Source organism: Nymphalis io, chromosome 20 (assembly GCF_905147045.1).
Source record: "Nymphalis io chromosome 20, ilAglIoxx1.1, whole genome shotgun sequence".
In the NCBI taxonomy this organism is placed as follows: domain Eukaryota; kingdom Metazoa; phylum Arthropoda; class Insecta; order Lepidoptera; family Nymphalidae; genus Nymphalis; species Nymphalis io.
In genome coordinates, this window is record NC_065907.1 from 4,300,153 (window position 1) to 4,317,427 (window position 17,275).

The window sequence follows — 17,275 nt, forward strand, 5'->3', positions numbered from 1 at the left end:
TTTAAAACGAGCAATGGTACGCTTAGTGGGAAACGATGCCTTAGGGAAACATACAGGCGATATTCGCTTAATAGGGATCTATTGTTCTGTCTGTGCCGTTTAATTACAAATATTTACCGTTGTGGCGGCGAAAGCAGATTAAAGATTCTTTAAATTGTGTTTTCCTTTTAAATTTTGTAAACGAGATTTCAACGAAAGGTACAGTTTGAAGCTAATTCTTGGGCTTAATTAAATGTCAGCATCCGATGCCTTGAAGCATTAATTCAAAGTCGATATTTGTATTTGATAGAGATTAATTTACACAACGTACAGAAACTATTTCAAAGATGTCATGCGCACAATCCATTGTTAATAGTCTTTCTAGTCGATGGTGTTCATTTTACCAAGCGATTAATCCTTTAAAAAGCAATCTGATCAAGAAACGAATACTCAATATAAAATCTTTTGACAATAAAACTTTTCAGTTGTCGAAACACATCACCGTACTGGGTTTATTACTAACACTAGTGGGGCTCTCGAGACACATTGTGCTGTTACACTAATCGTGATCTATAGCTCTATTTGGTAATTACTTCTCTTTGCGAAAACTTTAACAGACTTTGTTCGAAATATCAAAATGGTTTTATGATTGTTATTGAAAGGTCTGTCGGCAACGTTCAATAAATATTCTAATGAATTTTTGTAAGTAAAATGAGATTTCCGTCATAAAATATTCAAACCTTAAAATTTCCTGCCGAACTGTCAAGTTACTTTTTGAAAGGTCGCCTGACAGCCCAATATGCGGGTCGTTGGCCTTCGGGTTCAGTGTGTATATCCCAATTTGAGGGGACGACGACACTTGAAATTTATAAATTAATTTATGATCGTTAATTTATAACATCAATAAACAACATTATGAGTAAAAAAAAATTTAATTCAAATCCGAGAAAAATTATCTTATAATCCGAACAGATCTCTTTAAAATAAATCTCGTCTGTGCACAGCATCTTGTTATATCCAATCTTCTTTATATTTCTTTTATTTTGAACGACCTCACCGCTATAAAGTGTAATAGGAAACAGAGTGACCGGGGAAAATCTAATAGATTGTAAAGTAATATTTTTAAAGCTGTAACAATACAGATAACAGAATTATAAGGGTAACAATATAACATTTTTATAAGGAATCGGAAACTTTTATGCTTTGTTTCAATTATAATAGTACTACATTTGTACTACAATATATCATACTACTACATTATTGACGTAAGTATCTTTATGACGTACACAAAACGGTTTATGACCAACTCTATTTCTATACTGAAATAATAAATAATTGTCTCGACGAGACTAATAATGTTTAATATTGAAGCTGATTTTATCGAAGGAATAAAACTATATATATACGCTATATAGGATTTCCATTAGATACGTACTTAACTTGACAGCGCGTGCCAAGATGTTAGTATGATCATATTACATTTCGTCGAATCTTCACCTTTAGCTTAAGAAAATGTGAAACGGTTAAAAAATTCAGTAGTCACATTATCTCTGATATTTGGTATACCTTTCAATGGCTGACTTTTTTAGCTATTTTAAATGAGTTTTATGTCAATTCGGATTATGCGTTTAATAAATTATAATATGGTTCATGCAATATTAGACTGTATTACAAAACGTCAAAGCATATTTACGTTTGATTTAGTCACCATAATGGCTCGGACTAACGATTGGGTTTGATCATCAAATGGATAATTACTGCCAAATTAAAACGAACCGTATTCGAAATTAATCGCGATTGGTCAAGTTGCGTGTCTGTAATCACGTAACGGTATAGTGTTATAGCATGCACAATTGTTGAGCCGGTTCTGTTATCATTTTATCGATAACGGGCGGGCAACAGTCGCCATTCATTGTTAATCTTTATCGATTGGCTGCGAATCCTATCAAATTTCTTACAACTCACAGTCTACACTTAAGCAAAATTAATACTAAGACTTAAAGCTAACACTTTGTATAAACAACCCATATCCCATACAGCATTACACATTCCTAAAAAAATATTGGAAATAATCTTGTTTTTATAATGTATACATATATATACTAGATAATCCAAAAAAATGCGTATCTAAGTACAAATAATTTATGTATCTTATCCTTCACTACGTAAGTAGTTTTAATAATTAGCAATTAATAGTTTGAAATTATTTAATTTATATAATCATTGCGAAATTTTTCTTGGCGGCAACGCATGGCGCATAGCTTCGACATTCATGCGGCGCGGCGTCGCATGACGTCACCGCAATGCCAGTAGTCACAGAAGCCATAGTGAGCGCCAGCGCAGGCAAATGAACTTAATACAATACACTATACATTGCTGATTCAATTTATCGCATTTTAGACTCACGTAATCCACAAAACGCATTACGTATCGAATGAGAAAAAAAAGACATTGGTTACTTTTTTACATTATCTGTACCGAGGTGAGTGTAAGGAGAATAAATTAAGGTTAATGAATGACTTATTGTGTGAGGGACAGGAAATTATTATTGGTAGACTGGTCGAGTTACAAGGAGGGTTAATAATAATAACATTTTATAGTCTAGTAGTGTAATGTACTCGTTTAAGAATTCTTAGAAATAGTTAAGCGGTTGAGTTACGTAACCTGTGAGTGATCTATGAATATTTCTAAATGCACTAACGTTTGAAAACCTGATCGTGTGTAAAGGCTATTTTGATTTAGTATGATTTAAAAACGTGCGGCTTAATAAGTGTTTTTTAATTGTTTAATCTTAGTATGTATATGAAAATAAAGTGAAATTAGTTTATAAATACTTTTTATATAAAAACGAAATTATAATATTATGCCTTTGCCTTTAACCCTAAACACCTGAATTTCATTAAAAATTATAAAAAACAATCAATATTTAAAAAAATTGAAACCATCAATGAAAGTAAGTTTAGTAATTTCTACATTCTTAGTAAATTATTTATTAATATTTTTAATCATGTGTTACCACACTTTTCTTTATACACAAAATATTAGTTTTAATTCGAATGATGTGATATTATTCATTCAGTAAACAGGCAGAGAAGTAAATTGTTTAACAATATATTGTATAACTAAAATTTTGCAATATTAGAAGTAACGTAGTGCGTTAAAAGTTATTTGATTTAAACACGCGGTGTTAAAACTATTTTATTTTTTATCTGTAATAATGGTTAGAGCTGATGTATATTAATTTGGAAAATGTAAATCATCTTAATTGAATATAGATAGGTTTATTCAAAATATTACAGATAAATTTATATATATATATCTTATTAACATTCGAATTCAGAATTTGTATGCATTATGATTTCTGAGTTGTAACGGCTATACGATTTTGAAAAGCTCTCACTTTGAAACAAGTTATCGGTTTTGCATGTCTAAGCCGGTTGTTCTTAATATGGCTTAGCCACAGCCGTGCCTTTGAGCAAACATAAGCCGTAATAGGTATCTAGACGAAGACACGTATAGAATAAGTGTGATAACTTTGATCCTTGACTAAGTTGAGCCGGTGATAGATTTAAATTTCATTTAATACTGTACATGACGATTTCAAAGTGGCCTAATGAACCGATTTGAATTAAGAAATATTTGATTGATTGATTGATTGATTTATTTTTTTTATAAGTTTTGGTATTAAATTCTCATCATTCCCTTAATTAGGTATTCATTTGAGAAATAATTTTATAACACGAGAAAGTTTTTATTATTAAAAATTAAAAGCTTATTGTCGTGCATCGTGTCTTTGTTTCGTAGATCGTAATAATTTTCAGGATTTTATCGTCAATTATTATTTATCTTACTAATGATATAACTGTTAGTTTAGACGCATAGTTACGTGTTTTAAATAAATATCCTGGAACTGTATGATAATCGACAAATGAATTACGCCATTGGAATTAAAATTGTTTTTTTTTTTATAATGAAAACCGCATAAAGATTCAGTAGCAGACTTTGATACACCACAGCATCCTCGTGATGCCGTCGAGATAAATTTATAAACACAAAAGAACATGAAAATTCAGTAGTGCTTGCCAGGGTTTAAATCGCAATCTTTACAATTCTTATTCCAGCAACTGGGCCATTTCGGGTTAACGTAAAATATACTTCAACTAATTTATATTCTCAACATATTTTATACAAAAAAGTTATTTCTATAAAAAATATTAAATTGTTTCAAGTTAAACCTCCGTAATAAAAACTCCATTACACCAAGTACCGTCCGTAAAACAAAAGATGTTCTACTAAAATGTTTAACTTTTTATGCTAACGATATCGTTATTGAGATTTTGAATTAACATTGTGGTAATGAAGCTATAATGCCCGCTATTTAGTACTATTAATTTCTACGTTCTTTGGGGACCAGACATTAAAACGATTGGTCTATAACATAACTACAATCAATTAAAACTTTTCATACCTACATAATTATAAACGTTTTGCCCAATGACTCCCACAAGGATACCCATACCCCTACAATAATTCGAGAAACTTATCTAAATATTTGTTATGAGTTGGGGATATAGAAGCCCCTATGTAAGCAAATAAGGTGGCACGTCCAAGGTTAATTTTAAATAAATAATTAGTATTATTATGACTAGATTTATTTATCAAAAACGATAATATAACGATAATATGCTACGTATTCCTGGCACGCCATAGCTCATATAATAACGAAATGTTATACTCAATTAAAGACATTCAAACATCTAAAATTAGATATATATCGTGTCTCATTCTCAGATTGATAAATCTTGCGACAATGATTGAATGAGTTTTAAAACTTACAAGCGTCACTAGAATACAGTATGCATAATTAATACAGAATATTTATAATTTAAATGTGTATATTTATATACGTTACATTGCACTTGAATTTTTTTCTTAAAATTTATGAATATAACTGAAAAAAAAAAAAAAATGTGTATCTGTTATGTTGATGTGATCGATTGTACCGTGAAGCGGAAAACAGACGGTCGGACAGTTTGTTGGGATGCAATGCAAAGCGGGAAAGGCATCATTTCATTCATTGGAAACGCTACGTGTTTTAGTCATCCAATCGCTAATTACAACTGTCCCGTTATAAGTAGATTTTCTCTCGTTTTGAGTGATTAAATCATCAAATCTCATACAACAATTATTCAGCTAGTACCTTATCGCATATTTCTTTAATTAAAATAATATTTAACCGCTTTGACGGTTGTAAACTTTCGATGTAAACATAAGTCCTCTTGGCACAATCTCCTGTTATTTTGTGGCCCAAGAAACTGTTCTGCGCTTCGGGTGACTTTTTTGACTGACGACTATGGTAAGCAAATTATTTTGTTTAGTTTCTACAATTCAAAATATACTCATTTTTGAAGTGTTACGCTTCACGATGCTGAACAAAATGAAGGCTTAAATAAGAGGAAGAAGGAAATAAATTTAACAGTCACGAATTGCTACGGTACCACCGACCTAAATACAAACTTAAAAAAAGAAAAGAAAAAGAAAGCGGCGAATGCGAGCTAAAGAATTAAAAAAAAAGGAAACAAAATTCGTTAAAGTGAATTGCCGTGAGCATAAGGTGCTAAAATTCTGATATAACATTGCTCCACAATATATCGTGTAAAGATTTTAATTCGTTACATAAAACAATTATTTAATCCTCTGGATGATAAAACAGTCCCAGTTTCTGTCACGAATTTACACAAAATCGTTCATAACTCACAAAATAAGAGGAAAAAGTGAAGGCTTTACGAATATAGTTAGATTTGCATCGCTTCGGTCACAAAAATATACAAGGGACAGTGTTGTATGGAGCAGTTTCAAATTAGTAGTGAATGACCCACACACATATTTCTTAGATTACCAGTTCTATAAAAAAGAAAATGTTGGCAACAGTAAACAGTGTGGGATAATCAACTTGAAACTATTATTATTGTACTTTCTACAGCAGTCTGTCAAAGTTATATTACTGTTACAACATTAATTAAGAACTTTACATAGCAATAGTACCATTTACATAACTACTTTTATTTATGATACATTTTCCTGAATAAAAAGTTTCTTATGAGAAATTCATAAGTTATCTGTGAAAAATAGCAAGCCAATCTGTCGGTACGTGAAAAGATTTCTTTTTACAAAAATAAAAACAAATTTTCGAATTAATGATAATAGTAAGTATCTCAATAAATATAATATATTGGATTTTATGACGGTTCATTTTGATATAATCGATATAATATGACGATTGAAATATATTGAGAGTCAACTTGAAAACAGTAATAACCAAATTTCTTGCCGGTTATTTCCGGTAGAATCTACATTCCGAACCGGTGGTAGCTTTATATTTATTAATTACTGTGTAATGATAATGAATATTTAGATTTTTTTAAATATATACATTTTGATAATGTACTTTTATTTCTTAGGTAAGAAACTAAGATTTTATACTTGAAATAATTTAAGTCTGGCACTCGTCGGGATGAGTAGGCGCCCGGCATGCTACGAGCAAAAAAGTTAATGTCACGCCTACATGTAACACGATAAGGGTTGACATATGTGGAGGGACCATGTTTTATTATGTAGTCATAATGGTTAATTTGAATAATAATTACTTTAAAAAACACGTCCAGGCGACATTTTTATTTTATTTTTCGACAAGGAAACTTTAATTGTGACTTTATTTATTATTTAACATTAATTGTAATCATTTCTTATTGTCGTTAAAGTTTAATTAATACACACGAACTTGGAAATATAAATATAGTTTCTTTTTTATTCTCCGCAAGTACTTTTACAATACAACATAATCGCAATGTACAACAAAAATATAATACTATAATTTGTTAAAATACACATAGGATACTACCTTCGGGAAAAATTATCGAACTCAGAAGATAAACTATACTTATAACAATTTGAGTTGCAATTAAATATAAAATAAACAACAACATACGACAAAGGTTATAACATAATATGTTTCGTTCAGAAATTATCGTTAACTCAACAAAATCTTATAAGACATTGTGAAGGAATTTGTATTAACGAACTCGATGCCGATTTGCACAAGAATATTTTAAATGTTGTTATTGTAGATTCGAATTTCTGATAAGAATATTCTGGGTTAACTTTGATCTAACCAAACTATGTTAAAGTAAATTTAACATAGTTAGTTGAATTTATGTTTTTCGTTAGTTAGATTTGTCATTATCTTAATTCCTTTCTGATAATGATTATAAGAAGTATTCTTGGTAAGATAACAGTTTTTGAGTTTCTCAGTATGAGTAATCAAATAACTATTGACGACCGTAAGACATTGAGGAAACATGCTACTTTTTCTATTTCCGTTATTCACACCGACTTTCCATGGATTGGATAAGTGGTTCAATGACGTCACAATTTATTTAAAACACATCAATATACTTTTACATAAAGTTCTTAAAAGGTGTATGTGTAAAGGTTCACATGTGTGGTCATTTCGCGAAAGGCATATAATTGATATACAAATATGCGGCCTTTTTAATTACATTGTAAGAGGTTATTGGCCACCGGAAGTCGTCAAAGATTACAGTAAAATAAACACGCAATCATGAGATTATTTCGCGTGTATTACCTATTATATTATTAATCAATAATATTGTTTGCAATTGGTCTGAAACAGACTATTTCTTTTATATCCACATATTGAGCGGTGTAATCACACTAAATAATAATTACACCGCATTTTCAAATACGTCATACAAACATCGAACAATAAAATATAATATCTATATTAATGACGTCAAAAGATTTTATGTAAGCAAAAATATTTTACTCATTGAGTCACGATTAATTAAATTGTATGTTTTGTTACAAATCAAATAAGCAGTATTTGAATAAAGTGTGTCTTGTTTATTAATAATAGATAAATTGCGGATAGAAAGGTCTTCTCGTTATCTACAATATCTAAACATATATTATAACACAATTAAATCGCGTTGATTTGAATTAACTTTTTTTTAATTAATGAAATAAAACAAACTAAACAATATCACTTACTTTTTATTTTTTATATGTTATCCAGAACGGCTTTCTTTGTTTTAAAATGAAAACTATTTTTATTGCCTTTATTTTAATTAAAAATACATAACACCAAAAAGTATTTGCGCAAAATTACCTGAACCCAAATCACACGTTTTGGCGCGTTATATTTTTTTATAAATTTTAAATGTAAACTTTAAGGCGATAAATGAATACTTTTAATTCGGTTCTAAATGTAATCATATAAATGTAGGATGTATACGAGGCACTAATATATAATACTTATATAAATTACATAACTTTCATTTCTTAACATATGTATTTGCACGAATAAGGTTAGTTAAAGACAAACAAGAAAAAAAAGCATGAAAATCATTAACTGATCTCATCTGAATTACAAGGTAAGTGTTTATTATTACTATGAGCCTTTGTTTCCACAAAGCAAGTATAATGAGTATGGAAAATAATAAATTCAATAGGACTCTTATCATGTAAGTATTACGAACTATAATTGACTGATAAACTGTAAGCGATCTAAAATAATAGAAGTTATATTATGTTTTCTACAGAAAATACGTATGTCTTCATACAGGTGTATTTGATACATTACAAGGATTATTAATTACGAAAAAGTCTAAATTGTTTATGTTTATCTGTGCTGTGCTGTATCTTGATTGTTTTTAGCTAAATTAAAAAAGGATTAATAACAAATACATTGTATTTAAGATATATATATATATATATATATATATATATATATATATATATATATATATATATATATATAATATGCAAATTAATTATGACAGATAGTTACACACACAATTGATTCGTATCTTGAATATGACGTCACCCTTAGTGAATGGTTCAAAAATTTCTAGTTTCCGAGAAGCAAACAATAGGCGATAGAACAAAGCGCAGGCGACAGGCTCGCCTTAGTTGCGCAGGCACAGGTAAGAAAGGTGTTTTTGCCTACCTACCTTTCGTATACTGCGTCGACGCCACCGCAAGCGAGCCGATCAACAGCGCGGCAAGGAAGCCCCTCTTTACCCCGCGTACCATTTTCTCAATTCAATATTATTACTATTTTGAGCACGTCACTGCTGTAAAAACTTGTCACAAGGAGCAAACAGGCACACACGAAGTTGTCTTGTATTCACACTAATCACGCACACTATCACAGAATACAAACGCACATCCATTTGAAAAATGTTCGTTTATCCGATAAAGGTAACCGCTTCGCACGACTCGTGGGACGAAGCATGCAGGTAAAACGAGTAAGCCTATTAAGTTTCAAAAACTTAAAACTACTAATTTAGTTCAATCTTAAGTAATTAAGCACTACGTAGTGCGTTAGTCACGGCAGTTCTGCACAAGTTTATGTTTAGAAACTTTACATATTTTCGTAAAACAATTCCGAAGTTCAGGGCGATAACGGGCGAGACGCAAAACACGACCGCCCGACGCATCGTTCGCGGCAGACTGGCGTGAAGTGAGCGAACAATCAACAAGTTGCGATCGCGCGCGAGGCGGGCCTTAACATCCGGAGCATGCGCCATCCGCTTCTATGTTCATACCCGACTACTCCACAAAGTTGACTCTGCGCGTCCTCCGTACTTACCAGTACAACTTAGAAACCGGCTTTTTTTCGCGCAAAAACTAAAAGACAAGATTTCTTCTGGATTAGCACAACCCGGTTTGTATTTATGCAGCTAAAGATTAAATTGAATTAAAATAATTTAATTAGTACAAACATTTATTGAATGTATTTTTATTTACTTGAATATAATAATAAAATACATAGGTACATAATGTACTTAGATAATAATAATTATACATATAATCTTGGATCATGTTATTTTATCATAAAAACGAAATTTAATTTTTAATTACCAAAAAATTTACGCAGATCAATTAATATGCCTAATAAATTGATTTTATAATCAATTTTCATTGAATATGTCACGTGCAATCTACAAAACAATTTTGCGACTCTATAAGAGCGCCATCTTGATCTCGTCGACAATTTGCCGCTATATTCGCTTGTGATTTATAGCCCTCTTGAAATACTTCTTGATCCTGAAAAAAGTATTTAAAGTAATTTGAATGTAAAATATATTTTGAAACTATTATTTATAAGTATGTTTTATAAGTTTTTGTCGTGTCATAATGATATATTTTAATTAAATAAATTGTATCTTTTTAATATTTAAACTACTGACTCACAATTTTTTTTGTTTGCTCTAAAGTACTAACTCTTACACGAAATAGCTTTTTATAACTCTTAATACAGACACAGTTTCGCTTTTAACCTTTCTTCCCCAATAATTGACATTTTGTTTTCCTCAACCCATTTAACACTTTATTTACTAACTTGGTATGTTTCGAAGTAAACTTTTCTATCATTCCTGTATCGACTACGAAGCTGTGTGCCTATACCACAAGAACCGGAGTCTGGCGCACATTTTGACCACTCGCTCCATTCACTGAGAGCACAATTATCCTGCTGTAAACTTAGGTCTTGCTTTATTGCTTGAATAAGTGGTTCTTCGATTACTTCCCTGTTTTTCCAAAAATAATATATTTATGAATATAGCAATACATTTTTACTTAATAAGAGATTAATTTACTTTATAAGAGAAAGTTAATTCCACTTGTAATTGTTGTTTTAATTAAAAAGAGCTTAAGCATTTTTTTTTGTTATCCGTTTTTACCTGACAATTAGACTCGGACTGACAATCTTTCAGCCATAGTTGAGATATAAAATAGTTATTAAACGAGACGGATGGAAATAACGTTCCAAAACTTTAGTAAATAAAAGAATCGTCATGAACAAAAGTAATCGACTCACGATTTCAGAAACATTTGTAAATGTTTCTCCTGTATTAAATGAATAGGTATTTTTTATGGTTAATCCAGATTGGATCCAAGGATAAAACTGATGAATAAATGTAATACTTACTCAACATTTTCAGATCTCCCCTCTTGTTCTTGGGAAACCTCGTGCTCATTGGTACCTTTGGAAAAAAATACTTTTTAATCTATGGATTTAATCTACCAGTGTAAAAGCTTTGATGATGATATAATCTAACAATGTATTAAGTTGGTCCTTTAATAAAATATTCTTTATAGAAATCTCGTTTATTGACGTTTTTGAATAATATTGAATTTCTTATCCTTATTTTAAGAACTAAATTCAAAAACAAATTATTAATTCTATCATTTGGTTTTTTATCAAAATAATGTTAATGTTATGATAATTAGTAATAATAATTTTAGAATATAAAGATATTATACTACACATACTATTTCTTCATTTAGAAGAATATAAAATTTAGTACACCAAATTGCGAATGGGGCAGATAAATAGTTTTCAATTGCTTTTAACTTAAAACTTCAGTTTCTTGAGCTACCACTGAATTGAATGAAAATGAAACATTTGACGTTAAAAACATTCGTTATTTATACTCAAGTCTTTAAAGTTTTATATCAATTTTGTTTTTACAAGTAGGTCTGAATTTCTATAATAAAACATTGGGTAATTATTATTATATTGATTGTATTAACGACACTAAATTAGAAGAAACTTTATCAACAACATAAGAATTTTCAATATTCAATCAATAAAAATATATACTTTAAAACCTAAATAGCAAAATAAGTCGTACTCACCTTCTTCGCAATCATCTCCAACTAACGGATAAACATCGAGCCTTCTCACTTGGAGGTGGGCGAAAGGCTTTAAATCGTTTAGGTTCATCTGATAAAATGGGGACTCCTTGTCAAATGAGCCCACTGCGACACGATCGACAGTATCGACGGGCTGAGTTGATGACGTCGCCGACTGAGAGTGAATTTCAATATAAATGCGGGGAATTAATAAGGGAACTGGATCCGAGGCAAACATAATATATCCACGATATTTAGTATTCTAAAGCGGTTGAACGGAATGTTATTCCATTACGATTTTTGTTTCACTCACACACTAGCAATCACCGTTGCTTTACTATTATAGTTATTTATATTTATCTTTTTTAAAACAATAGCAACAATAAATAATCACAGTCTGTTAGGTAAAAGACTTACTAATTTAGTCGTATTTTGTATATTAACGTGCAGTTATAACGTACAGTGAGTTATGTTAGTGGACCGCAGAAATACATTATCTGTTTCGTGTTACCGTATGCATAATCTAGCACAGCTTGAATTATTAATAACCCTGTTCTCAATAATATACAGTCATTTACTTGATAATAAAGCTAGATATAAAATAGATGATTACATTCGTCATTTTATAAGAGCTTAGATTAGATTTAATTAGAGAGTTCTTTAGAAAATGAGTAATTTAAATATTGCACTATATGGATTATTAAGTGTTAAGTGAATGTTCTGGGTTATGGGTTTGTTACAAAATTATGGACTTTCAAATGTGTATAATTTTGCGTTATTTTATCTAATATTATAGTTATAAATATCTTAATGAGAATGTATATGTACCTCGTATGATATACCATCCATAGTGCCAGCGTCCCAAGGATATAAAGGCAATTCATGATTTTCCAGCCAACCGAATTCTGTACATAGTTCGAACCTTGTGACTCCTAAGAACCAATCTGGAGAAGGTTTCATTGCGATGACTACTGAGAACAAATGGTGTATTCGATCCACTCTGAAGAGGGAATGAGACGGTTCGAACATGTAAGGATGATCACGACGCTTCCCCCTAATGAGTGTCCGTGTTCCGTTTGGATCTGACATCTAAAAGATGATTACTAAATAATTATTACTGCTTATATAATTTCATTAAACATTACAGAACTTACGCTGATTTTTTTTTTTATAGAATAGGAAGGCGGACGAGCATCTGGGCCACCTGATAGTATGTGATCACCAACGCCCTTAGACATTGGCATTGTAAGAAATTTCAACCATCGCTTACATATCCAATGCGCCACCAACCTTGGGAACTAAGATTTTATGTCCCTTGTGCCTGTAATTACACTAGCTCACTCACCCTTCAAACCGGAACACAACAATATCAAGTACTGCTGTTTTGCGGTAGAATATCTGATGAGTGGGTGGTACCTACCCAGACGAGCTTGCACAAAGCCCTACCACCAGTAAATTAATTATTACTGCTTATATAATTTCATTAAACATTACAGAACTTACGCTGATATTTATACTTATATATATATAGGTAGGTATACTTTTGCCGTTATCACTGATTGTAATATAAAAAAAAAGATATATAAAAACAAAACTAAAATAATTGGAAAGTGGTGAGTTTCTGCTATTTAGTAAATCTGTCATTAAAAAATTACCTACACATAACAACAATTTATAATCAGTTACAGATTTTTTTTAAAATTTTAATGAGACTTTTAAGATACAGCCGATCGAATAGCAAAAAAATATATCTTAATCAAATAATAATAATCAACAGCTTCGATCATTAATAAAAACTTATTAGTGATCGTTCTGATTAGTGATTTGAAAGTTCTTATATGTGACCAATGATCAACAGATAAACAATACGAATAGATAACCTCCTTCATTTTGAAGTGGGTTATTACATAAAATTAACGATGTATAAAAACTTACCGCATTTATAATTTCTCTTTCAATTACAGATATATCACGTTGCTCAGCCAATTTCTTTAAGCCAGGGCTTGCTTTATCACCTTCTTGCCACAGAATATATTTAAAACTGTGTGAGGCGCCCACTAAGTGACTATAACCATTATTATCAGGCTTAATGGGGTAATTTCTTGGATGTGACATTCTTGACCAGCGCCCTTTAAAAATAACCTGAAACAAGCTATATATTGTGTTGTATCTGTTTATTTTATGAATTTTTGTTTATTTGTATCTGATTTTACGGCATATTGTTTATAGGATAAGGACTTAATTTATATTTTTAAAATAGTTTTTTTTTTAAACCGATCCGTTTTTTATACAGGTCATATTAATAAATAATTAATTTTGACGGGCCGATTGGCGTGGTTGATAGATACTTGCCTTTTACGCCGTAGGTTGTAGGTTCGATTCCCACCCAGGACAGACATTTGTGTGCATGAACATGCCTGTTTGTCCTGAGTCTGGGTGTAATTATCTATATAAGTATGTATTTACAAAAGAAAAGTAGTATATGTAGTATATCAGTTGACTGGTTTCCATAATACAAGCTCTGCTTAATTTGGGATCAGATAGACGTGTTTGAATAATATCCCAGGATATTATTATTATTATTATTTTTAACATCACCTAAAAATATTACTATAACTCCTCAATAAATTACGTTAATGAAATCTTACAATAATGTTGTATGTTACAATTAGACTTATAAATTACATTAATATATTTATAAAAACTTAACCTCATATCGAGCCTCACTGCATAAATTACAAGAATCAACTGGTAGGAAAGGGGGACTGTCTAAGGGTTTCGTTGTATCCTTTCCCAACTCAATTGTTAAGTACTCCCCCGCATACCAAACTTCAGAATTTTCCGCAACCATTGCGCGAAGTCTTACTCTTTGCTTCTTATCGCTTTGTTTCGGTGACACCCAATGAATCTAAGGTATAATTGATTAAAAAAAATGGTTTATGTATATAATATCGATAACAGCAACACAATACACAAAGCAAGTTTAGGGTCAGCAAGTCTAATTCTACTAACAAATTGTCACATTATCGAAATCGAATCGAAGCGTGATCGTTGCCATTTATCCGTTTTTCTATTCATTAATTTAATTATCGAATATCGCCATAAAAGTTAACAATTAAATTGGATTTTGACATAAAGGTATATATTAACATATTATCGGTTCGGTTTCGATTTGAATAAATATATATAATACATAATTCAGAGTTGGATCGGAACTTAATCGGGAACGTATCGTAATCGATATAGATTAGTAGAATTCGGCCCCAGTACACATTTTATTTTTATCTTATACTTGTATAATTTATGAAGTAATATATAATATAGTAGAAGTAACATAGAATATTAAAAGCCGATTTAGCCTAGAGGCTAAAACATGTGCATCTTATGTGAATATTGCTGGTTAAAATTCGGGTAATGAGGTATCAATTAGATTTCATATGCTCATCTAGTGATCGACGGTGCGAGAAATTTTGAAAAAACAGGCGTATATCGGATATAATTCTGCCGCACATTTCCACCAACCCGCATTGGAAGAGGAATAAGCCCCAAACTTTCTCTTAGGTGAGGTGAGGTGAAGCGAGGAAGCCATTTAAAGGCTTAATTGTTACTTACTTACATAGAAGATTCTCAAAGTTACCTCGACTCTATATTTGTCCGTGTTGTCAGTATTCTCTACGGAGTTGTAACATCGCTCACTGTATCTCGACTGTCTGTTTGTGTCTAAGGTCTTAAGGCTACCTACGTCAACTGATCTATGATCAAACTCGTAGCTACTGTTGTCTACCTCTGGATCCTCAACCGTGATCATGAACCATTTAAATGGTCTTTTCGGATCACTTGAAGTGACTATCACTGAAAAATGATTTTTTAAATTTACAACAGTAATTTTTTTTTTTATAGAAAAGGAAGGCGGACGAGCATATGGGCCACCTGATGGTAAGTGGTCACCAACGCTCTTAGACATTGGCATTGTAAGAAATGTCAACCATCGCTTACATATCCAATGCGCCACCAACCTTGGGAACTAAGATTTTATGTCCCTTGTGCCTGTAATTACACTGGCTCACTCACCCTTCAAACCGGAACACAACAATATCAAGTATTGCTGTTTTGCGGTAGAATATCTGATGAGTGGGTGGTACCTACCCAGACGAGCTTGCACAAAGCCCTACCACCAGTAAATTAAGTAAATTATATATACATTTAATTTAACTCTTGTATACTTGTAGTATACAAGAGTTAAATTAAATGAGTAAATATTGGTCGAATATTTGATGATTTGTCAAATGATGATAAAGGTTTTTATCAGAGAATATTGTTATTATTTATTACTGCAGAAATAGCAGCAACACTTTTTTTTTATATTACCAATGATGATGATGTATAGCTTGTAAAACTATAGCTTACTAAAATCTTACAAACATAGGTCTGATCAGGTCGGTAGATATTTTGATTTTTGCTCTTCATGTCAATCGTCATTCTATAAATGCCTTTATTTTCACTTGGCGTAAGTACCGTAGCTTGTGGGGGAGTTTGATCACATTTTCCGGGCTGACCGGATGTTAAAGTTGGTATAATTAATAATAACAGAAGTTTGATGTACCTGACAACAACAAAATTGTTAATTTAATTTGATATATTTACCAAATTACCTTATAATCATGAATATCTATAAGAAATAGTTAAAGAAATGTTTCATTGTTTAAAAAAAAGAATACTAGAGTGCGCCTATTTAAATAGTAAAGGCAATATTGCAAAATTAAAAAATATAACTATTTATTTTACTTATATCTAAATTAGTTGTTGGAAGGTGTATTCACTACAATAGTTTTAGATTTTTAATTAGGATATGCGAGCAGATTAACAATAAAATTAAATTAATGTAGCACTTGTATTACTTACACAATAGACCAAGTTAATTTTCTTACTCATTGCATGTATTTAACTGTTTGTAGTTTAAAACCCTCATATTGTGATATTTATATAAGCACACACAATGACAGTGATAAATAAAATAATAAAAAACTGTTAAACAAAGTTAAAATTATACGTACATTGTAAACAATCCAAAGAATAATTTCATTCTATTCACAAACAAAACAAAGAGTACTGTACACTTTCGTATCCCATAATTATCACGGGCGAAAATTATTACATATCCTATTAAAACGAGCAAGTTTCGTTAAAATATAAATTATTCGATGTGCAAATTGAATTCGTAGGGAATCTATTAGGTTAACCCAGCGTCAACTAACAGTGTTCGTCGAATACGAAGGAACGTCCGCTTGGATGGGTGCCAACTTGGTTTGCTCTAGAAAAGAATTAGAGACTTTTCACATGAGGAGGATATTAAAGATAAACTTATAAAACCAAGTTTCCGGCTTCGAAAAGTCAATACATCTTTCCTAAGGCTAAGTTTTTCTACTATTTTACGCCCGTGGCTTCGTCCGCGTGTAGGTGTTAGATACTATGTCCTTTTTCTGTATTCTTTTTCTGTAGCCTTGACAACATGTATGGAAATTTTCATGATGTTCGGCTTAATAAAGTCGTGAATGTGTAAAAAACAAACTCATTT

At 31.0% G+C, this 17,275-nt stretch overlaps 2 protein-coding genes across 3 annotated transcripts in view; both read right to left on the bottom strand.

Moving 5' to 3' along the window:
• LOC126776559 (DE-cadherin) overlaps positions 1-9,664 on the bottom strand; it is a 185,508-nt gene extending 175,844 nt beyond the window's left edge. The window contains exon 1 of the mRNA XM_050499174.1: positions 9,012-9,664. Within this exon, the coding sequence (XP_050355131.1) occupies positions 9,012-9,093 (82 nt within the window). The 5' untranslated portion in view covers positions 9,094-9,664. The remainder of the gene's footprint in view (positions 1-9,011) is intronic.
• A 190-nt stretch (positions 9,665-9,854) lies between these two features.
• LOC126776573 (spondin-2-like) lies at positions 9,855-16,958 on the bottom strand. 2 transcript variants are annotated; one of them, XM_050499200.1, is made up of 10 exons: positions 16,755-16,958; positions 16,119-16,303; positions 15,338-15,552; positions 14,411-14,608; positions 13,636-13,842; positions 12,529-12,789; positions 11,704-11,875; positions 10,994-11,048; positions 10,406-10,592; positions 9,855-10,110 (listed from the first exon to the last, which is right to left on the bottom strand). In XM_050499200.1, the coding sequence occupies exons 1-10, from the start codon at positions 16,781-16,783 to the stop codon at positions 9,994-9,996; spliced, it is 1,626 nt and encodes a 541-aa protein (XP_050355157.1). In that variant the 5' UTR covers positions 16,784-16,958; the 3' UTR covers positions 9,855-9,993. The 2 variants fall into 2 exon arrangements, with proteins under 2 accessions (XP_050355157.1, XP_050355158.1); XM_050499201.1 differs by lacking the exon at positions 16,755-16,958 and having other exon boundaries at positions 16,123-16,303.
• Between the last annotated feature and the right edge of the window lie 317 nt (positions 16,959-17,275).